This window comes from Girardinichthys multiradiatus, chromosome 2 (genome assembly GCF_021462225.1).
Source record: "Girardinichthys multiradiatus isolate DD_20200921_A chromosome 2, DD_fGirMul_XY1, whole genome shotgun sequence".
NCBI lineage: Eukaryota > Metazoa > Chordata > Actinopteri > Cyprinodontiformes > Goodeidae > Girardinichthys > Girardinichthys multiradiatus.
In genome coordinates this window covers 45842824-45867208 of record NC_061795.1, presented here as the reverse complement: position 1 = coordinate 45867208, position 24385 = coordinate 45842824, and the positions used below count along the sequence as shown (strand labels likewise).

At 44.1% G+C, this 24385-nt stretch overlaps 1 protein-coding gene across 1 annotated transcript in view; it reads left to right on the top strand.

The window, feature by feature from the left end:
• tango6 (transport and golgi organization 6 homolog (Drosophila)) overlaps positions 1–17511 on the top strand; it is a 28184-nt gene extending 10673 nt beyond the window's left edge. The window contains exons 11-18 of the mRNA XM_047354752.1: positions 1041–1241; positions 2258–2401; positions 2532–2999; positions 6944–7001; positions 7075–7233; positions 10010–10161; positions 13099–13212; positions 16979–17511. Of these exons, the coding sequence (XP_047210708.1) occupies positions 1041–1241; positions 2258–2401; positions 2532–2999; positions 6944–7001; positions 7075–7233; positions 10010–10161; positions 13099–13212; positions 16979–17155 (1473 nt within the window). The 3' untranslated portion in view covers positions 17156–17511. The remainder of the gene's footprint in view (positions 1–1040; positions 1242–2257; positions 2402–2531; positions 3000–6943; positions 7002–7074; positions 7234–10009; positions 10162–13098; positions 13213–16978) is intronic.
• The last annotated feature ends 6874 nt before the right edge of the window (positions 17512–24385 follow it).

Sequence of the window (24385 nt, the reverse complement as noted above, 5' to 3'; positions counted from 1 at the left end):
ATGCCTGAAACATCTCCCAGGCCATCTCAACTGCCTCCTCTCGATGTGGAGGAGCAGCGGCTCTATTCCAAGCTCCTCCCAGGTGGCCGAGCTCCTTAACCTATCTCTAAGGGAGTGCCCAGTCACCCTGCTGTGTCCGGGATCTCGTCCTTTCGGTCATGACCTAAGGTTCATGCCCATAGGTGAGGGTAGGAATGTAGACCAACCGGTGAATTGAGAGTTTCAACTTTTGGCTTCGCTCTCTTTTCACCACAATGGACCGGCACGGCATCCTAACTACCTCGGCGGCTGCACCGAACTGTCTGTTGATCTCCTGCGCCATTCTCCCCTCATTCGTGAACAAGACCCTGAGATACTTGAACTCCTTGAGGCAGGAACTCCCCTCCAACCTGAAGAGGACAAGCCACCCTTTTCCGGTCGAGAACCATGGCCTCGGACTTGGAGGAGCTGATCTTCATCCCAGCCGCTTCACACTCAGCTGCGAACCACCCCAGTGCATGCTGTAGGTCTTGGCTAGAGAGAGGCCAGCAGGACCACTTCTCCTGCAAAAGAAGAGACGAAATCCACTGGTCCCCAAACCAGACCCCTTCCGGCCCTTGACTGTGCCTAGAAATCCTGTCCATGAAAGTTATGAACAGGACGATGACAAAGGTCTCACTGGAGGGGCTATGCCCCTCGGCTGGCCTTGGATCGCCCCGGGCTTCCCTCAGAGGAGCAGGAGGAGGTGTCTGGGCGTCTATGCTTAGACTGCTGCACCCAAGGCCCGGTCCGGGATAAAGCAGAAGACGACGATGGACATATCTGAGTATCCTCGACTATGTTCAGCTATGTTTCAGTTTTAAAAAGTAGAAGTCTATGCAGCTAAAACACACTTCAATTTTTCATTTCTTGCTGTCTGACGTTAAACTAGACTAGATTTATCATTAACATACCCAAACTGAAGCTTCGCCTGAGAGTTACATCCTGTTGTCGTGAGCTTCAAGAATATGAATCACTTCTTATTATACAGAGCTGTGTGCTGACCTTGCGTCTCCTTGCAGGAGCTGACCAGTTGGGCCGTGGCTGCAGATGAAGAGATTGATGAGAAGAAGGTGGATGTGGCGGCCATGACGCTGCTGGAGGTGGAGCAGCAGCTGCTGGGTGGATCTGAGAGACAAGCTGAGAAGCTAGCTCTGCTTCAGGTGCTGGCTGTGATGGTGGAGTGTCTGCAGCATGACAAGCTGCTGAGGAGAACCTCACAGGTCAGTGGATGGATGGATGGATGGATCAACATTTCATATATCATATATCAACATGCATGTTTGTAAGTCAGCCTCTCAATCTTGTTTTTTTTCTCATTACAATTCAGTAGGTTTACGTCTCTGCGTTCAAATTTAGGACAAAAAACCCCCAAACTTTTAACGATGCGGCGCTCTAAATTAGACCTTTTTGGTTTGTGCGGAATAAATTTCTCGCTTATTGATGAAAATTGTTTATCTTCTGTTAAAGTTACCAACAATCAATTTACTCTGAGGAATTTAAGCATTTCTTAGCTTTCCAGGATGTTCTTTTATTTTGATATTGTTCCCAAAGTTTTAGTGCCTCCTCTGATAACACATCTTCTCCTGCAGAGGAGTTTAGGATCAGTATGCCGTCTGGGGAGAGTTCTGGTGATGGAAGTGGGCCACATTGAGTCATTCTGTCCGATAGAAAACAGCCTCTGAGACTGGTAACGAGGCCACAACGTCACTGAGTAAAGTTTTATTTTTAGTCCGTGAGAAGACGGGCTGCTGCAGGATGTGAGTTTCAGAGCTGCACTCCTGGTACAGATCAGTTCTCAGGCTTTAGAGATCCAGACCGAGGTTAAAGTTCACGACTGAACAAGGAAGGGTTGAGGATAAGCTGCTTCTTCTCTTTAAAAGCAATGTGGAGCATGACATCTGAATGGACACCAGGATATCTAGAACAACATCCTTTTGGACAGATAAGACCAAAGTGGAGATGTGTGACCATAATGCATGTTTGGAGAGAAAATCCAACAGCCTAACATTAGGCAGCTCATAGCAACTGTCAAGCACGGTGGTGGAGAGCTGATGATTTGGAGGAACTGGGCTCCTTCCAATGATTAAGTGGATCATAATCTCTGTAGACCAAAGTTTTCTAGAGTTAAATGTGAGACCGTCTGTCCAACATCTAAAGCTTGGTCCAGACTGGGTCTTCAACAGGACAGAACTTTGTTTTCTTCTGTCAACAGATTTATCTTCTGCTCCTGTTGCAGGTTGTGGACTTCATGGTGTCCTTGCTCCAGAGGGCCTGTGTTGGCCTGGATGTGGCCTCAGGGCCAAATGTTGGGAACCCAGTGGAGAGCCAGACGCTGAGCATGGGGATGGGCCTGGTGGCGACTCTGCTGTCTGCACCTCAGGTACACATCCCTGGGACTCTACATGACTCCTCCAGCGGCGGCAACTCTGCAATTTATTGATTTTCTGGCTGTTTTATCTTCTTAACTTCTTGTAATTAATGAAGCAGAAACCTTCCCTTTGACTCAACAGCTCAGCTCAGAGGACTATTCCTGTATGTCGAGGCTGCTCCCGCCTCTGGAGGCGCTGTCTCAGCAGCATCCCGACATGGTCATCCAGGAGCTGGCGTCCAACCTCAGAGCCATCATTGCCACTCACGGCGCCTACCGGCCTGAAAAGCTTGCAGATGCTGCCCAAAGCTCCAGAAACCCTGAGGGAACTCCGAAGAAGAACAAAATGAAGAGTGATGGAAAAAAACAGGAGACACCTGCCAGCACCCACAGCAGGTTCCCACAGTCCTCACAGCATCCCAGTCCAGCAGGTAGGGGAGGGACCTCCAGCTCAGATGACCCTGATCCAAACAACAAACCTTTCTCTGACTGGCTGCTAGAGGCATGCGACCCAGAGGTGCCCACCCGAGCGTTCGCCCTGAGAGTCCTGACCCAGAGGGTGCAATGCAGAGACCCAGAGGCCGTCCGGGCTCAGGAGAAGGTCCTCACGGTTTGTGTTCTTCTTACGGATTCTTTTGTTACAAGTTTATTGCAACCTGTTGGCAATGAAACACGATGTTTAAGTTTTTACACCCTCAGTAGGTTGTTGGGAGAGTTTGCTCTCTGCTTTGGAGTACGAGGCTATTATTCTTGTTCCTCATCACGTCACATTCTTGGGTTTGGTATTTCTCCTACAGCGTTGGAACGAGCAAAACATTCAACAGGGAGTAGTGTGCTGTAGCTTTCATAGAGATGTTATGGATTTGCAAAGAAAGGGCTTAGATTTTCCTGTAGGACCTCATGAGATTCTAGTGAAAGGAGTGTTAAAACCCAGCCCTGTTTGGATCGGCACAGCTCAGCAGAAACACGGTTTAAATGGCTCACAGAAAGTTGAACCTTATCTGACATTTTGATCCCTTTTACAGTTTTTATACAATCACAGTTTAAGTTTGATAATTTTAGATTTCACACAATCTTCAAGGCGTTCCCAAACATTTCAGCTTGTGACCCCAAAATAACGGAGCCAGAAACTGGCACACATACAGGTCCTTCTCAAAATATTAGCATATTGTGATAAAGTTCATTATTTTCCATAATGTCATGATGAAAATTTAACATTCATATATTTTAGATTCATTGCACACTAACTGAAATATTTCAGGTCTTTTATTGTCTTAATACGGATGATTTTGGCATACAGCTCATGAAAACCCAAAATTCCTATCTCACAAAATTAGCATATCATTAAAAGGGTCTCTAAACGAGCTATGAACCTAATCATCTGAATCAACGAGTTAACTCTAAACACCTGCAAAAGATTCCTGAGGCCTTTAAAACTCCCAGCCTGGTTCATCACTCAAAACCCCAATCATGGGTAAGACTGCCGACCTGACTGCTGTCCAGAAGGCTACTATTGACACCCTCAAGCAAGAGGGTAAGACACAGAAAGAAATTTCTGAACGAATAGTCTGTTCCCAGAGTGCTGTATCAAGGTACCTCAGTGGGAAGTCTGTGGGAAGGAAAAAGTGTGGCAGAAAACGCTGCACAACGAGAAGAGGTGACCGGACCCTGAGGAAGATTGTGGAGAAGGGCCGATTCCAGACCTTGGGGGACCTGCGGAAGCAGTGGACTGAGTCTGGAGTAGAAACATCCAGAGCCACCGTGCACAGGCGTGTGCAGGAAATGGGCTACAGGTGCCGCATTCCCCAGACCTGGGCTACAGAGAAGCAGCACTGGACTGTTGCTCAGTGGTCCAAAGTACTTATTTCGGATGAAAGCAAATTCTGCATGTCATTCGGAAATCAAGGTGCCAGAGTCTGGAGGAAGACTGGGGAGAAGGAAATGCCAAAATGCCAGAAGTCCAGTGTCAAGTATCCACAGTCAGTGATGGTCTGGGGTGCCGTGTCAGCTGCTGGTGTTGGTCCACTGTGTTTTATCAAGGCCAGGGTCAATGCAGCTAGCTATCAGGAGATTTTGGAGCACTTCATGCTTCCATCTGCTGAAAAGCTTTATGGAGATGAAGATTTCATTTTTTAGCACGACCTGGCACCTGCTCACAGTGCCAAAACCACTGGTAAATGGTTTACTGACCATGGTATCACTGTGCTCAATTGGCCTGCCAACTCTCCTGACCTGAACCCCATAGAGAATCTGTGGGATATTGTGAAGAGAACGTTGAGAGACTCAAGACCCAACACTCTGGATGAGCTAAAGGCCGCTATCGAAGCATCCTGGGCCTCCATAAGACCTCAGCAGTGCCACAGGCTGATTGCCTCCATGCCACGCCGCATTGAATCAATCATTTCTGCAAAAGGATTCCCGACCAAGTATTGAGTGCATAACTGTACATGATTATTTGAAGGTTGACGTTTTTTGTATTAAAAACACTTTTCTTTTATTGGTCGGATTAAATATGCAAATTTTGTGAGATAGGAATTTTGGGTTTTCATGAGCTGTATGCCAAAATCATCCGTATTAAGACAATAAAAGACCTGAAATATTTCAGTTAGTGTGCAATGAATCTAAAATATATGAATGTTAAATTTTCATCATGACATTATGGAAAATAATGAACTTTATCACAATATGCTAATATTTTGAGAAGGACCTGTACATACAGAGTGAAATAATTAAATTACTTTTAATTATTTTTATTTCATAATTTAAAAGGTGTATTTACTTTTTTAAAGGGACATTATTTAATTGTAAATTTCATTATTTAATGGTATATTTATTTCATTGTACACGTAATTATTTAATGGGGTATTCACATTTATTTCATGATATATTTATGTAATTTTGTCCCTTTTAGCCCTCCATACACCTCAGGGGTCATATCATGCTGATTCTGAAAATCATCTGGAGACCCCCCACTTGGAGTCTCGCAACCCCTTGGGGGCTCCCGACCCCCACTTTGGGAACCACTGCTCTAGATTCTGACCCATTGAGACATTCAGGAACTTTTTCTTTTAAGCTACTTTCATGCTCACAGTTTCATCTCTACATGTACAGTTTATACATCAGCATGTAGGTATTTCTGTCTGTTTTCACCCAGTGTGCCTCCCACTGCTGTAGGACTCACAGTTTTCTGTCAAATCAACAGAGAGCTCACAGTTCAAGAATTTAATGCAACCTACATTTTTATTTGAGGCTTAAATTCTTATTGGCCTGTTGACTAATAAAAGCGGTGCAGCAGGCTCCTGCTTCACCTGCTGACCCCGAACTGGTGTTGGCAGGTTCTGAATCTCTGGTGCTTGCATTACTCAGCAGCTTCTTCTTTCTTGTATTGACCCAAGTCTGAAGTCTCCGGAGCTAAGAGAAGGAAGTTGAGGTACAGCGCCCGTAAAATCTCCTCCTAGACGCCTTAACCTGGTTTAAGGATTTGCCTGGTTGGCTTAGAAATCCAAATTTTCATCAAAAAAGAAGAATCTGGAACTAAATAATATACAGCAAAAAGGATCAATAGAATTATTCAGATACATCCCAGGATCTTTGCTGTATGGAAAGTTATTTTATAACAGCTTCACTAAAAACATTAGTTTATGCTGAAACGCTCCCTTTGCATGAAAAACTGCACAAGTTGAATTGCAGTCGTCATGAAAACACCGGTGTTTGCAAAGGACTGCTGGGCTGGATGTCCTTTTACAACTGCAGTCACATTCATTGTCTGCATGCCAGCAACACATCTGGCCAGTTGCATGGTCACTATCTGCCCTTGATGCCTTAGACGGATGGGTGAGATGTTAGTGCTCACACAAGGAGTCAGGAAAATGTGGGTCCTTCAGACCCATATTCAGCAGTAGGAACACAGTTAGATGTTTTCCTCATGCCGTGCAGCCATATTAGGGATGTTTTGTTTTCTTCCTCAATCCTAAAACATTTGGTTATAGAAACTTTGGGTTGTAAATTTACAAACATGTAAAAACCTTCGAGTTTCTAATCAGTTCCTACTGATAGTTTTGAAGAACTCAGAAGAACAGCTTCATGAAAAAGTTCGGGTTCATCACCTGAAATAAGCTGGATCAAGGAATTTTCTAGGATACAATTCCTGGATTTAGGAGTTCTTGTTTGCTTTGTGATCTGAACGTGAGCAGCAGCAGGTTTCTCGTTTCATCTCCGTCTCCTGGGATATTTATAATTGATGAGCCAGTTGGACCTCCTCCTCAGTGGGACAACCGCTGCTCTCCTGGGGGCTTGTTAAGATGGTATTGTCAGGAAAAGTAACCCCTTATTTAGGATTCCCTTTAATTCCAAGTCCCTGCTGATGCTGCAGAAACCCCCAGTATTGATTTTGCTCCCTGGTTCAGTTCTCGGATTCCCCACACAGTCCACCTCTCCTCAGATCTATCATCTGTCTCTGTATTATTCTCTCTGATGTCTGTTTCTCACATCTGATGACTAGCTGATCCTCGGTGAGGTCATGCATAATTCCCTGTCCCGCTATGTTCTGCCCAGCTCTTCCTGGAAAACCTGGAACATGAAGATGCGTTTGTCTACCTGTCAGCCATCCAAGGTAACGCTTCTTCTCAATTGCAGATGATCCTCACAGTGATAAAAGTGATCAACCGAGTCTGAACTGTTTTCAGGTCTGGCTGTTCTGGCTGATTCCTACCCGGGTCGGATCCTCGAGAGGCTCCTGAAGGATTTCCAACACGGCCCCTCCCTCCCTTCGTCCAACAAGGGGCGCTCGCTGGAGACCCGGCTGAAGGTGGGAGAGGTCCTGATGAGGGCGAGCAGAGCGATGGGTGAGCATCAGATACTGTCAGGGGAGCTCATTCAACACCAAACAGGCTTTTATTGCCTTTCCTTCTATTTCTGGTGCAGATGCATAAAATTCACTTGTCACTGTCCATAGATGAGACATTATGTCCAGCTCTTAATGGAGCTGTTTGTTCAGTCAGTCAGTCATCAGATGACAATGATTCTGCAACAAGGTGAAAACAGTAACAGCTGGAGATGCACTGAGAAACTGGCTAGTGAAAAAACTCAAAAAAACAGGCCTTCTGTCACCAGTGAATGCATCATACCTCAACGCTAGATCACGCCAACAAGACCCCGAACAATACATCAAACAAAGTATAAAGAAACAATGCTCATCCCAAAGATGGTCTCAGACGCTTGCTTCGATAACAGAAAGGTGTACCGGTTCTAACTTTTTAATCAAACGTCTTCTGTTTTGTTGGTCCAGAAAATGTTTTTAGTCTATTTCCAGCAACAAACACAAGAATGTTCTTGGAAAACCCTCGCTGTATTTAGTTTAATGAATGGGCTCGGCCCAAATCTTCGTTGGAGTAAACGTTGCAGGATGTTTTTGGCCCTGCACAAAAACATGACTGGTAAAAGAAAAATGCTTGCTGGACATAACATTCTCTGCTTAAGAAGATCTAAAATTGTCATTGAAGATCTCATCCTAAATAATCATTAAAAAGTGCTTTGAGCACCATTTCAGTGCAGCTCTGGCTTTAGGAGCGCATCCTCAGTCTCAAATCCTTTGCAGCCTCACCTTTATTTAGCACCATGTATTTTGCCATTAACCGGTTTTCCTGTCCCTAATGAAGGAAAGCCCCCTTACAGTAAAACATGGTGGTGGCGCATCATTCTGTGGAGACTTTGTGTTCAGGGTGATGTGCACGGTTAGTTTGTGGTTGTAACATTAAAAAATGTGAAAAGAGTTGAGGGGTAGGAATGTTTTTTCAGGGCACTGCATGTTAAAAGGTTCCCACCTGGACACTAAATGTCCCATAAGAGGACCATGGATGGTTATTTATTCAGAGGTGACCACCACTGTGAGATGCTGCTAGCTGTCTGAAACTGGTTTGATCCTGCGGCCAACTCGGGGAACCAGCTGTGTTCGTGGGTCGCACAAAGAACAGAGCCGACTGCAGCTGCTTCTGCCAAGCAACTCCGAGCCGAGCCAGTGGCTTTCATGGAGAGGAGGCGACCAGCTGACGGGTCGGTGGCAGTAAGACCCAACCAACCCATGTCTTTAGAAACACAAAAAGAGCTCTGGACCTTCATTACCGTGGTTGTAGTGGACAATAAAACTAGTCCAACACCCACAAACATACCCCAATCTCACCACGCAGTTCCTTCTAGTGTACAAATACATGAAAATGTCAGGAGCTCACATGAGTCTGCAGGTTTCTCAGCCAGCAACTGGGAACAAACCAGAACGCAAACTGGGCCAGACACTCACTAAACATCCAGTCAGCCAGGCAAGTCCGTTAAGAAAACCTTTTTATTTGAAAATCACAGCTTGGCCAGGAAGACACATTTTGGCCAGTCGGGGGTTCGAGTCAAACACAGCAGCTGTCTGAGTGGGAAACTGAAGCTCCATCCAGTCTCCCAGTAGAGATATAAACACCTGATTGTCCCAGAAAAGTGGCACGATGGGAATCTGGCACACTGAACCAAAACTGAATTTAAAAAAACATAAAGAAAAGTCCCAAAACAGAAATGATGCACAGCATCTCCTCTGACTGAAGAGAAAGATCAATTTGATCTGATGTTTGTGAGGTGATTAAATCAAGAACAAACCTCAACATGTTCCCATTCCTGCAGGGGATGCATTTTTCACACCTGTCAAAAAGCAAACATATTGAACCAGAAAATGTCAATAGAAATTTTAAAATGTGCAGATGAAGCCCTTTTTTTTAAAAGATTTGGTGGCTCTAGCGACCTTTATCCATCGGTAGCTTGAAAGGATAACTGTGACGAGGACTTTAGACTATAGCAGCAACTCTACCGCTGAGACACGCAGCCCACTGGTGCTGATGAACCCTAACCCTCTTCCAAGCCTTTTACGAATTTGGAGCTTAAGAATTTACGTCATGACGAAACCAACTTCTTATTTTTCAATGAGTTTTATTTTGAAAGTCCTTCTTATGAGCTCTTTGTCTGTTTTTTGGACTGGAATTACTAAATCTGCTGAGCATTTCAGTAAATTTATTAGTAAACTTCTAACAAGGGAGGAAATGATACAGTTACAGCATCTGTGGGCGTGGTCAGGATGGATTAAAATAAGAAAGAATAAGCTGCTCCTGATTTAACAACCAGAAAATAATGAAAAGTCACTGGATGCTATGACAATTTACATCATTTCCAGGAAACAGTTGGAGCCTCAAAGAAAGGTCCGAAAAAATTCAGGATCTTTCCTTGAACTGATGAGGCACGAAGAGTATTTTTTTATTTCTTAAAATCTGAGTTTATTCAGAATCAAAACTAAAATGAGCACTTTAACTAAAGAGGAATCGATCAGAGCTAATCGCCAAACTCGGTCAGGGTCCCATCACAGGTCAACAAGGACACAAACGGGATAGACAAACATGCATGCACAGTTATACCTAAGGCAACTGAACAGTGCGCCCTACTTGCTGTAAAATTCATCTGTCTCACAGAACCTGCTTGATCTCTTGGCTCTCAGCTCGGCTGGCGGCTGTTTCCACAAAGGAGGAGCTCCTCTGCTGGCTGCAGAACCTGATTTAAGCAGGTTTATAAATATTGTGTCTGTTCTTCCATCAGGGGAACTGACGCCTCACCTAGGCCGTCCTCTGGTGAGCGTCTTCCTGCAGGGAACCAGGGATCCGGACCAGAGTGTCCGAGCCAGCAGCCTGTCCAACCTGGGGGAGCTCTGCCAGAGACTGGACTACTCTCTGGGACCGCTGGCACAAGAGGTGAGAACACCAGGAAAAAATAAAACTGGTTTAATGAATTTAAAGTCTGCCAGATTAGCAAACTTAAGGTATAGAAAGAAGTAAACTGGTGATTAGTCAGACTGCAAATTTACTGGAAATGTCAAAATGTAATCGATTGAATCCATTTTTTGTCCACTAAGGAGCAAAATAGGTCTATAGATTGACAGAAATATCCATATTCTGTCCTTCATTGACAAACTGAAGACTGCAAACTTGCAGGACTTCTTTGTCCAATAAAACAGCTTGAATGTAAAAAAATAGCACCACATAATCCAGTCAAAGGTAGCTAGAAATGACTGCAAAATGATGGTAAACCTAGTTAAATAAAGTTGTCACTAAAAACTACACTTTCATTAACTTTACTGGAGCAATAAGCAGGAAAGATAAAAGTTCAAAACAATTCTCACAGATTTTACCTGAAGTTTTAAAGTGCTGTTGCAGAGATGTTTCCCACAATAGTCAGAAAGACTATGAGCTGGGTCTGAATTAGAAGAACTGCTGATGAGGTTCTGCAGAGGGAGAAACCAAGATGGTAGTTTGCTAACAAAATAGTTCCTAGACCTTTCTGCTCTGGAGCCACATGAAAAAAAAAACGCCTAACTGCATATTAGAAGCGGTTCAGATGTTCTAAAAGGACTTTTGCACAACTGTTGTGACGCCACAGATCCATTATCGACCGCCTCCCGTGTTTATTCCGGGCCGCTGCAGATGTCCATGTTCGCTGCAGCCATGAATAAGCTTCAGTTTCAGCCGGAGGAACAGGATGCTTATTCATGAAAGACACATCAGCCGATCCAGTTTAGTTCTGTTTCTGAGCTCAGCGATGCCACTGACAGAAAGTATTTCAAGATTTTTATCGTGAAAATGATGGGATTTTGATGAAAGGAGTGAGGAAACCGAGCCCTGTTTGGAGCTTCCCAGCTCAGCCATACTTACCAGAAACACCATTCAAAGTTTAAACGTCTCATAGAAAGTTGGACTTTACCTGATGGAATTGGTTTTCTGATACTTTTTGTAGCTTTTACACATTCAGTTTTAGTTTATTTCTCTCCCAGAGTGTGATGATGTCTGTGAAATATTCAGAAACCTCTCGATCTAAACTACTTTCATTCCCACAGTTTCATCTCCCCACAGCTAGCATATACATCATAATGTAGATATTTTTGTCACTTATTTCAGTTAAACTCAGAGTAAAATATTTCAGGCCTTTATCTCTTGTAATGTTGATGACGATGGCTTACATGTAATGAAAACCCAAAATTCAGTGTCTCAGAAAATTTGAATATTGTGAAAATGTTGTAGCAGATTCATAGAAAGTTGAGTGGAAGGAAAAAGTGTGGTAGGAAAAGTTTCACCGGCAACAGGGATAACCGCAGCCTTGAGAGGTTTGTCAAGCATCAAATGCTATCACACACAGATGATTCCTAGACATGGACTACAAACGTTGTTTTCCTCGTGTCAAGCCACTCCTGAACCAGAGACAACGTCAGAACCGTCTTACTTGGGCGAGGAGAAGGAGAAGAAGAACTGAATTGTTGTTCAGTGGTCCAAAGTCCTGTTTTCAGATCAAAATAAAGTTGACATTTCATTTGGAAATTAAGGTCCCAGAGTCTGGAGTAAGAGCGGAGAAGCACAGAATCCATTTTGCTTGAATTCCAGAGTGAGATTTCCACTGTCAGTGATGATCTGGGGTGCCATGTCATCTGCTGGTTCTGGTACACTGGGTTTTCTAACATTCGCAGTCAATGGAACCATCTACCGGAAAATGCTAGAGCACTTTAGCTTCCTTCAGCTGACGATCTTTATAGAGATCCTGATTTTATTTTCCAGCTGGACTTGCCACACACTGCCAAATGTACCAAAAGCTGGTTCAATGTCAACAGTGTTCCTGTTCTTGATTGGCCAGCAAACTGGCCTGACCTGAACCCTATAGAAACTCTATGGGCTGTTGTCAAGAGGAACATGAGAGACACCAGAACCAACAAGATCTGAAGGCCACTATCAGAGCAACCTGGGCGTCCATTACATCTCACCAGAACCACTTGCTGATCGCCTGATGCAAAAGGAGCCCCAACCAAGTATTCAATGCATGGAAATGCACAAACTCATACTCATTTTCTATTGATCTTATGTAGTATTCTAGTAATTTGAGACACTGAGTTTTGGGTTTTTATTCTCTGTAAGCCAGAGAATCACTAGCTAGCTTGAAATATTTCACTGTATGCGTAATGAGTCTAAATAATTTATGAGAGTCACTTTCTGAAATAAGGGCCATAAAAATATAGAACTATACAAAGGTGTACTTGTACTTCATCCCAGTGTGTCTTCCACTACTGTAGGACTTCTAGTTTTGTGTCAAATCAGCCCAGAGTGCAGAGGATCCACACTTGGACTCTGATTGACTCCCATTATATTTCAGCTCTGAATTTCTTCTTTCCTAACTGGAACTGAAGGCTCTCTTTAAGAAGTTATTTATCCTACCTAAAACACTGCAGACACATACAACGTTGACCTGTGAGGCCACCAGAGGTTTCTGCTGCTGACTGTTCAAGATTTCCTTCAACGTAACTTATATTTTTACAGCGTGACTGTTTGAGGTTTGAAAGAGTAGTGCTCTGGGCTCCCACTCCCTACAGAAAGGAGGGAATCACCATAGCAACCAAAAGCTAAGCATTTTCTGAATCTCTGTTTTTTACATAACTTAGCAGCTTCTTCCTCATCACTAAGGTTTCAACTGTTTAATTCTGTTTGTTTATTGGGTTTTTAGGTATTAGGAACAGAAGTTATTCAGTGAGTTCTTCCGTTTTACAGATTTAGCGGTCCTTCCCTCGGATTCACCCTCATTTCTTGCCTGTACCTGCTATGAATAATTAATGGTGCTGTGTTTCTGGGTTCTTTTGGGGTCTTTTTGTGCAGTTGAGCTCCTGCCTGACAGCTCTAATTAAAACAGAGAAGGAGGCCGAGGTGAGGAGAGCGGCTGTCCACGTCATCGCTCAGCTGCTCCGAGGCCTCAGCGATAAAACCACCCAGGTAACAAACACACGGTGCAGGAGACACAAGCAGAGGTGGTATATGCAATGCCTTGCTAACGGATTCGTACACCTTCAGGTTTTGCACATTTTGCCATATTAGAACTATAAACTTCTAATTTTATCATCCTAAAAAGTTTGCATTCATATTTAGCCCCTTTTACTCTAATGCCCTTAGATAAAATCTAGTCGAATCCGTTGCCTTCAAAAGTCACCTAGTTGCTGTACAGTGAATCTGCAGGCAGGACTATCATCAGTCATCCTCTCCACAGGTCTGGTCTTTACAGAAGAGTTGCAAAAAGAAAGCCAGAAGTCATCCTGTTTGTTGTTTACCACCAATCATGTAGGAGAAGAACAGGAAGGTGTTCTGGTCATAGACCAAAATGTAACTTTCTGATCTAGAAGCAAAATGTCATGTGTAGCAAAAAGCAGACACTCCACATCAGCCTGAACACACCACCCCCGTGGTGAAACTTGGTAATGGCAGCATCATGGGAGGCTTTTGTCAAGCAGAGACTGGGAAGCTGGTCAGATTTCATGGGAGGAGCTGAATACAGAACATTCCCAGAAGAAAGCCTGTTAGAGGTGGAGGTTCACCTTCCAGCAGGACAACGGCACTAAACATACAGCCAGAGACACAATGGAATGCTTTAGACCAAACCATATTCATGTGTTAGAATAGCCTAGTCAAAGTCCAGAAACAAGTCCAACTGAGAACATGTGGCAGGCCTCAAAAACTGATGTTCAAAGATGTTCTTCATCTAATCTGATTAAGCTTGAATCATTTTATAGGAAATAACGGGCAAAACGTCCAGTCTGTAGCTGATGGAGACATACACCACAAGACTTGCAACTGGATTGATTGACTGCAGCTTTATTAATCCCCCACAGGGGAAATTCATTTGTCCCAGCATAAAACACAACAATAAAACAAACAATATACACCAGTATAGGTATAGGGGGGACACACACATTACTCAATAAAATATGTAATATTGGAGTTATCTAGGACACAGAGTTGTGGAGGCTGCATGCAAGTTAAAAGGTCTGACAGCCTCAGGCAGAAAAGATGTGTTGTACTTTGGTTGCATTAAAAGGTGGTTCTGCAAGGTATTGACTCAAGGAAGGTGAATCCAAATGCATGCAACAATTTTCTGATTTCTTTTATTTGTAAAGATCTTTGATAACCTTCTAACATTTTCTTTATACATCATAATTATAAGCTTGGCAAATAACTTTGCAAGCTACTGTAGCGGTACAAAGTTGCTGCACCTTTTAAGATGATTACAAGTATGTTGAAATACCCGAAGAAAATAAACCTTACGTTGATGACAACTCAATATAAAAGCAGTGTTTAAAAAACTTCTTTTTCAACTTTCTAAACTTTGAACCTGATTTCGGGCTTTATGATTGGAGGAAACCTCCTGACCTGCAGGTCAATCTGAGACAATCGCTGTTTGTTCTGTTTGCCATAATGGATGTTTCTTAAAGCTCCATGCCTTGTAATTTTCCACCTGGTGGTTTGTGTTTTCATTTCTTTTCCTGACCCGGGGTTAGAAACTTTGGTGTGGCTTCCTCATGTTTGCTGCAGCTCTTCAGGCCTCCAGACAGCTGAATGGTTTGATGTTGGTCAGAGTGAGGGGCCGTCGTTAGAGACCTTGACAGGTCGTAAAGACTAAATGTTTGCTTGTCACTGTGAACACTGAGGAAACTCAGCAGTGGTATAGTGTCTATATTCCTCATACTCGGAGGTTCCTCTGTCTAAAGACATCTTTTACTAATAAACCACCCCAGCGAAGACACAAGTATCAGAAAAATCACTTTAAACATTGAGAAAATTTTACGTCCTTTTGTCAATTTATTTATATTAACATTTCATCTTACGTTTTCTTTTAAAACAGTATTGCACGGTGCAGTAGCAGTAGACCGCACCACCCATTTACGGAGGCTTTGGCAAAACAACATATAAAATAGAAATAGTTAAAGCTTGTGAGTCAATCAGGAATAGAGTGCGGGGAGTGTTGGCAGCCATATTTTGCACCTTGTTTACAAAATGAGACAAAAACTGTAACATTTCCTCAGAAACTAATGGAAATTTAATAAATTAGTAAGAAAACTCAGCCTTGTTTGGAGACTCGTATCTCAGCCGTACTTCGTAGCAGAAACATCATTCAAAGTTTATATAGCTCACAAAATGTTGGATTTTATCTGACTCGATTAGCATTTTGACACGTTATGGTTTTTACACAATCACAGTTTAAGTTTGATGAAACTATGATTTTTTTATTTATTTTTTTTTATCTGTCCTGTCGCAGCGTTTCAGGCATACCATATGGAGCAAATGGTTGCCTACATGTGCCAGGGCAGGTTTGCTCTACAGGAAAGAAATCTCAGCTCAGTGTCCTTATTGATTGAATTTTGATGAAATTTTCTTTTTAGATTTTCCAACAAAATGTTGTCTGATGATGTCACACTAGATTCTGACCCGGTAAAATATTAAGAAACCTTGATATAAACTGCCTTTATGTGCCAAGTTTCCATACCACATGTGAGGTTTATACATCCAAACGTAGATATTTTTGTCTGTTTTCACCCAATGTGTCTCCCTCTGCTGTAGGACTTAAGGTTTCTGTTCAATCAGCCCAGAGTGCAGAGAACGCACACCTAAACTCTCATTCACACCCATTTTACATGAGCTCTGAATTGTTCTTTCCAACCTGGAATTGAAGGACGTCTTTATCGTCTTATATCTCTTACATAAAACACTGTGGACACATAAAGAGCCCATTTTCGGTCATCGGAAGGTTCTGACACACAAGTCAAGAATGTTTTCAATGCAACTTGAGGTTTTTACACAGTTTCTGAGGTTTAAATTTTAGACTATACTGAGAAGGGTTCAGTCATAATAGCAATGAGTGACTCTTCATTTTCACAGTGTCTGGTGCTTTAAGAAGTATTTGGTCCCAATCAATATCCCACTTTACAACCTCAAACGAAGATCAACATTGGAACAGTATGGGGGAAAATGTTCTCAACCAGCAGCATCAATGCATTTTCCCCATGATAATAGAAAACCACATTTTTTACACATTACAAAGACACGGCTAAGGGAAGAAGAGGGTACAGCTACCGGAACGGCCTGCCTGCAGTCCTGATCCGTCCCCGACCAAGAATGCTGGAGAATTTAGAAACAAGAACAAGACAACCGTGTTGGACGCATTAAGAGCAGGAAAATTAGGAGAAAACAACACCTAAGACTCTTCATGGCTTGGTATCCTCAATGCCAGATCGGATTTATGTTCGGGAGAAGGAATGGGGACGTTACAAAGTGTCATCCAACCGGAAATACAAAACCTCACATGTAATGACTGACACAAACACATGAGGAAATATTTCTTCAACCTGCCCTACTTCATCCTGACCTTTGTGTACCTGCTCAAGTGTGATGTGGCTCCTGAACTCTTCCAGCTGCTGGTCCTGATCCAAGTCCTGTCATTACTGGAACAGCTGGATAGGGGCAGGACCAGCTGTATGCGCTAATAACATAGTGGGATGTGGGAACAGGAAAAAGGGATGGACTGTGTTAGTTCAGAGAGCAGAGGTCGGAGAAGGTCAGGATGGGGTGACGGTGGAGAACATGTCAAGGTGCCGAACGACACCAAAATCTATAGAACTGAAACCTGAGAACCAAACGATTTCTGTAGATTTTCAGAAAGCATGGAGATGTTATATGCAGTTTGTGTAACCCATCTTTTGGCCTCCTGCAGGTTCTCAGGGACGTTCTCCTGGACCTGTACCGGGCCCTGAAGTGGGTGGTCCGCTCAGACCTGGATGAGGTGGCCGTGCTCCATGCGCAGCTGGCTCTGGAGGAGCTGGATGACATGATGAGGAGGTTCATCTTCCCAGAGCAGAAGCTGGAGAAGAAAATTGTCGTCCTGCCCTAGAACATTGGTAGAACTTTGAAGAGCAGAACCACTAAAGCAGGGAAGCTCTGTAAGAACCTCGCCTCCTTCGCCATGCGGCTCCGGGTCAATTCCTACCCATCCATTATCATTTGGTACCTGTAAACAAACCAATTTTCAGCCCGTCTAATTAAACCAAGATGTATACTTTTATTTTTTACTGAAGCTAAGTATTTTCATCAGCTGTGCAGATAAATGGTCATAAAATGCTCAAATGTGATTCTTTAATTCATTTGTATGTATTATTTTCTGAAAACTTTATGCTCTTTATTTGCATTTTTCTGTTTTGATCTCATTTGGAACGATTATGACTCCTGATTAAACCAAAGTTACTATGACCTCCTGCTAGGAGATATTGTTTATTGGAGTGTCAGCCATATTTCTGCCTAGTAGAACATGAGTAGAACATCAAACATAATTTTAAATGTTTTTAAAGAGGATATGAACCATCTTCAACCATCTCCCTGCCTGTTATACATTAAAAGTTGGTCATTAAAAAACATCCTGCAGCAAATGAAAAACTGGTACGAAATGGTCAGAACCGGGCCCGCAGTTTCCTAAATAAAAGTTTCAAATGAGTCATTTTCTGGATCTTTTCCCGAAGGCTTTGACGAACGTCGATCATAGCTGAGGTGAGTGAGGTTTACGGTGCTTTAGGTTTTGTTCTGGGTTCTTTTATGACCTTCTGGATGAGCTTTCCATGGAGTACTTCTGATACGGTGGCCACTTCTAGGAGGGTTCATCACCGTTCTATATTTGATGCATTTCTGGAGGTTCGCTGGAGTCCCAAAATCTTAGAAAAAGCTGCTGCTGTAATTGTCAACTGAGGGACAATAAAGGCTCCTTTATTGTCCCTCAGTTGTGAAAATAAAACCAGAAACTGGCTGATCACAGTTAATATCCATACGAATTTGGCAAGGGGAGTTGATATATTTTTTACATAGAGCAAAGTGAGTTTTGATAACTTATTCCCTTAATAAATTAAATCATAATTTGCCAACTGCTTTTTGTATTTAGTTTGATCTGAAACATTTAAGATTGAACTGTTTGGCCACAATGACTAGAAAAATTAATGCTGTACCAATGGTCATGCATGGTGAGGGTAGCATCATGCTCAGGGTCTGATTCTCTTCCAGTGGTAATGGTACATTCACAAGTGAATGGAACAATAGAGGAGGGCTTTCTTTTAATGCATCTTCCACGCCATTGAGTGTAATTAAAAAGCAGGTCTGGGTTTTGGCAACCAAACAGAATGGTGGTGAAATATTTAACCCAAATTATGCCAAAAAGGGTTTTATGGCTATAAAAAGTGCGTGTTTGAGGTGCCTAAGAACATTTAACCAAATATTAGTGGGGTGTATGGATATATTTGAGCTTCTATGAATAATTCTGACCCTCATTTTAAGGTTTTATACGTTTTGGTGAATTTTAATTGTAATACAATAGGACTGTCTGACTTGCAAAAAGAAAATATAAGGAAATAAATACTAGGTCAAGAGTTGCATAGTTGTGGATGATACCCTGAATCAGGGGAACACTTTTAGCAGAAATATCTGAATGAGACCAAAGGTGTCTTTTTCATGATGTTTAGGAGCCCAATGCAGTCTGGACTACATGGTGAGAAGATCTGGGCTGAAATGTTCAACAAAGGCTGCACTGCTTTGTGTAAACGCGCCTGTGTGGTCTAGAGTCTGAGAGGAATTCCTTCTTTTGTTGTCATTTGTTTAGCAAAAGGCTAACGGGGTATATGGTTGACCCCCTCGTCTGTCTCTATATGAATATGCAACAGTCAAACCCGACAACGGACAGAGTTGTTTGCAGTCTCCGAGATCTCCCCCACAGCGGGACCCCGCCTGTTTCCATCTTTCTGCTAAAACCCCGTCCTAACAGAAAAATGTCATGCAGTGCTGCTTCATGTGCACAAATGTGTAAACGTCTTTCTTCTGCTCCAGCAGAGGCTTTCCAAGCCACTGGAACAGTTGGAGACTTCAGCTCTGTGAACAAATATACCCAAAGTCTGCAGATATTTTCAGAATGAGGCAGTATGCAGTTATCTTGGCTCAGGAGATCTTAGTCTATAAAAGGAGAAATGTTTTAGAGTTTAACCCAGAGGAGAATATCTGAATGCCAACAGACCGGAAATCTCTAAAGTTACTGCTGCTAACAGATGTAAATAATCAGCTAAATCATAGTTGGTCTTGTTGGAATCTTAAGGGGTGTGTTAAGAAGCCAATGTGCTCCCTATTATGTATGAGAGCTGATGAGTAAGTTATTGCAATAGACTTTTCGGTGTGGCTGGTACATTTATCTCACTGCAGTTCCTAAGTAGAGTCCATTCAGAGAGTTTTCACAGCGCTGCACTTTTTCCACATTCAGTTATATCACAGTGTCATTCCAAATAGTATCACATTAATCTCTCTCCGCAAAATTCTACACACAATACAAAATGCAAAGTTATTACAAATAGAAAACTAAGAAAAACATTGACGTAAGTATTCACAATACCATCCCTACAGTGAAGAATGGTGGTGGCAGCATCATGCTATGGGGATGTTTTTCAGCAGCAGGAACTGGCAGACTAGGATAGAGGGAAATATGAATGCAGCAATGTACAGACATCCAGGTTGAAAACCTGCTCCAGAACGCTGTTTACCTCAGACTGGGGCGACGGTTCAATTTGTAGCAGGTCAACGACCCTAAGCACACAACCAAGATCTCAAAGGAGTGGCTTCAGAACCACTCTGTGAAGGTCCTGAAGCAGCCAGGCCAGAGTCTAGACTTGAATCCGATTGAACATCTCTGGAGAGACCAGAAAACGGCTGAGGACAGACGTCTCCCATCCAACATTATGGAGCTTGAGGTGTTCTGCAGAGAAGAATGGGTGAAACTGCCTAGAGACAGGTGTGCTAAGCCTGTGGCATCACATTCAAAAAGACTTTAGGCTGTAATTGCTGGCAAAGGTGGATCAATAAAATATTCATCAATATTAGCATTTAAAGATTCTCAAACCTTTTTCACATTGTCATAATGGGGTATTTTGGGGAGAATTTGGAGGAAAGAGATTAATTTGCTACCATTTAAAGTAATATGGCTGTAACATAGCTAAATGTGGAAAACGTGCAGTGCTGTGAATACCGGATGCACTGTATGATCTGAAAATGCCAACCAGTTGGAGTTTGCCTCGGTTTGGAGGTGAGTCATCGTTCACAAGGCTGCAGAGTCTGGTGGCGGAAGCCCAGAAACCTCCCTTTACGGGCCGAGTGGTAGTGCGGAGTACCCGGCCTTCTTGGTGTCCCTGTCGGGGGTGCTGGATAGTGCCTCTCCCGGGAACTCCATTATTCTGCTGGGGGACTTCAACGCCCACGTGGGAAACGACAGTGACACCTGGAGAGGCGTGATCAGGAGGAATGGCCTCCCCGATCTGAATCCGAGTGGTGTTTTGTTATTGGACTTCTGTGCTAGTCACGGATTGTCCATAATGAACACCATGTTCAAACATAAGGGTGTCCATCAGTGAACTTGGCACCAGGACACACTAGGCAGGAGGTCGATGATCCACTTTGTTGTCGTATCATCAGACCTTCGGCCGCATGTTTTGGACACTCGGGTGAAGAGAGGGGCTGAGCTGTCCACTGATCACCATCTGGTGGTGAGTTGGATCCGCTGGAGGAGGAGAAAGCCGGACAGACTTGGCAGGCCCAAGTGCATAGTGAGGGTCTGCTGGGAACGTCTGGCAGAGCCCTCCCCCAGGGATGTATTCAACTCCCACCTCCGGGAGAGCTTTGACCAGATCCCGGGAGATGTTGGAGACATAGAGTCCGAGTGGACCATGTTCTCCGCATCTATTGTCGATGCTGCTGCCCGTAGCTGCGGCCGTAAGGTCTGTGGTGCCTGTCGCGCCAGCAATCCCAGAACCCGGTGGTGGACACCGGCAGTAAGGGATGCTGTCAAGCTGAAGAAGGAGTCCTATCGGTTGTGGTTGGCTTGTGGGACTCCTGAGGCGGCTGATGGGTACCGTGAGGCTAAGCGTGCTGCAGCTCGGGCTGTGGCAGAGGCAAAAACTCGGGCCTGGGAGGAGTTTGGTGAGGCCATGGAGAAGGAGTACCAGTTGGCCTCGAAGCGATTCTGGCAAATGATTCCGGCACCTCAGGAGGGGGAAGCAGTGCTTCGCCAACACTGTTTATAGTGGGGGTGGGAGGCTGCTGACCTCGACTGAGGACATTATTGGGCGGTGGAAGGAGTACTTCAAGGATCTCCTCAATCCTGCCATCACGCATTCCGTGGTGGAAACAGAGGCTGGGGACTCGGGGTTGGACTCTTTCATCACCCACGCTGAAGTCACCGAGGTGGTTAAAAAGCTCTGCGGTGGCAAGGCTTCGGGTGTGGATGAGATCCGCCCTGAGTACCTCAAATCTCTGGATGTTGTTGGGCTGTCATGGTTGACACGCCTCTTCAACATTGCGTGGCGGTCAGGGACAGTGCCTCTGGACTGGCAGACTGGGGTGGTGGTCCCCCTTCATACGAAGGGTGAACTGAGGGTGTGTTCCAACTACAGGGGGATCACACTCTTCAGCCTTCCTGGTAAGGCCTACGCCAGGGTATTGGAGAGGAGAGTCCGACCGATAGTCGAACCTCGGCTTCAGGAGGAGCAGTGTGGTTTTCGTCCCGGCCGTGGAACACTGGACCAGCTCTATACCCTTTACAGGGTACTCGAGGGTTCATGGGAGTTTGCCCAACAGGTCTACATGTGTTTTGTGGACCTGGAGAAGGCATTCGACTGCGTCCCTCATGATGCCCTGTGGGGGTTGATCCAGGAGTATGGAATCGGGGGCCCTTTATTAGGGGCCATCCGGTCCCTGTACGAGCGGAGCAGGAGTTTGGTCCGCATTGCCGGCACTAAGTCAGACCTGTTCCCGGTGCATGTTGGACTCCGGCAGGGCTGCCCTTTGTCACCGGTCCTGTTCATAACTTTTATGGACAGGATTTCTAGACGCAGCCAAGGGCTGGAGGGGTTCTGGTTTGGGGACCAGTGGATTTCGTCTCTTCTTTTTGCAGATGACGTGGTCCTGCTGGTCCCCTCTAGCCAAGACCTACAGCATGCGCTGTGGCGGTTCGCAGCCGAGTGTGAAGCGGCTGGGATGAGGATCAGCTCCTCCAAGTCCGAGGCCATGGTTCTCGACCGGAAAAAGGTGGCTTGTCCTCTTCAGGTTGGAGGGGAGTTCCTGCCTCAAGTGGAGGAGTTTAAGTATCTCGGGGTCTTGTTCACGAGTGAGGGAAGAATGGAGCGGGAGATCGACAGACGGATCGGTGCAGCTGCCACAGTAATGGGGGCGCTGTGCCGGTCCATCGTGGTGAAGAGAGAGCTGAGCCGAAAAGCAAAGCTCTCAATTTATCGGTCGGTCTACGTTCCTACCCTCACCTATGGCCATGAACTTGGGTCATGACCGAAAGAACGAGATCCCGGATACAAGCGGCTGAAATGAGCTTCCTCCGTAGGGTGGCCGGGCACTCCCTTAGAGATAGGGTGAGGAGCTTGGCCATCCGGGAGGGGCTCGGAGTAGAGTCGCTGCTCCTCCACATAGAGAGGAGCCAGTTGAGGTGGCTCGGGCATCTATACCGGATGCCTCCTGGACGCCTTCCTTGGGAGGTGTTCCAGGCACGTCCCACCGGGAGGAGGGACACGCTGGAGGGACTATGTCTCTCGGCTGGCCTGGGAACGCCTTGGGCGTCTCTGCTGAGTCTGCTGCCCCCGCGACCCGGTCCCGGATAAGCGGAAGACGACAAAGGACGAAGACAGTCCATTCTTTCCTTTTACTTTTTCCTGTTACTTTCCTGGAACTTCCATTGTATTTATAGGTAGGTTCCACAAAATGAACTATCATCAAGATACCATCATAACTGGAAATGTTGCACATCACATAATGTAGCCCAGTGGCTCAAAGAAACCAGTAGATTCAAGAAAAGTAATCCATAAGTTCCAGAGTGTACTCTGTAAGTACCCTTTAAGTTTCAGAAAATTAACCGGGAAGTACCCTTTTAGTTCTGGGGAGCACTGTGTAAGTTGATGTACATTGAAAGCAGCAGGTCACAAATGACCTCCGTACAATTCAGTTCCAGGTATTAGCCGTTATGGTTCAGGAGAGTTACCTGTGAAAGCAACCTCTAAGTTGTAGGAAAGACCTATTTTATTACAGGTAAGTACCGTGATGGAACCAAATTTACAATGTCATATTACAGCCTGGTCCTCAAAAGTACCCTTTTACATTCCAAGAAAGTAGCCTGCTAGGTGGGGTTTTTTTTCTGAAAGTACCATGTCAATAACGTTTAGGTTAAAGTACCCTATGAGTTCTAGAATGTACACTGAAAGTGACCTTAGTGTTCCACAATTGTACCTTCAAAGTTCCAGACAGTATCCTATGTTCCTGAAAAGTAGCCAAAAGTACATGGAACTTTCTCCTATATCTCCGGAGCTACTTCCCTAGAAAGCTCCCTCTATGTTTAACCCCTGAGGTCACGAAGAGGATGTTCTAAGATTGAGAAAGTACCCTGCAAGTGCATTTAGTTCTAGTACTTTCTGGGCGAACAAAAAAGTAACTTCAAAGTTTCAGAGTGGACCCTGTAAGCAACCTCTAGTTTCCAGGAGAGCAATCTCCGACTTTTAGGAAAGTAATTTGAGTAACTCCAGTTCTAGAAAGTACATTGTAAGTAACCCTACATTTGTGGAAAAGTAACCTCTATGTTCCAGATAGTACATATGTTGTAAGTAGCCCATTAGTCCACGAAAGTAACAGTTCCAGAAAGTACGCTATACTTACCCTTTGATCCCTAAGACTCAGTAAATTACAGTAAAGTACCCTATGAGTATCTGGAAAGCACCCTGAAAGCACCAGATTACAAATTGCATAATATTACAGCCCTCTTCCTAAAATTACCATTTATTTTACAGAGCTGTGAATTCTAATTGTTTTAGAAAGGTAACCAGTAGGTTATCACAAAGTTCCCCATAAGTTCTAGGAAAGTTACCTGGAAGTTCCTGGAGAATCCAGATTTCTATCTTTTACAGAATCCCACAGCTGCAAATATTGCAGAACATTTTAATAACTGTTTTTCAGCCTCACCTGCATGGATTATAATGAACATTATGTTTTACATTCATCATTTGGAGCTTATTATTTTGTGAAACACTTGGACTAGTTATTTTTTATAAAATGT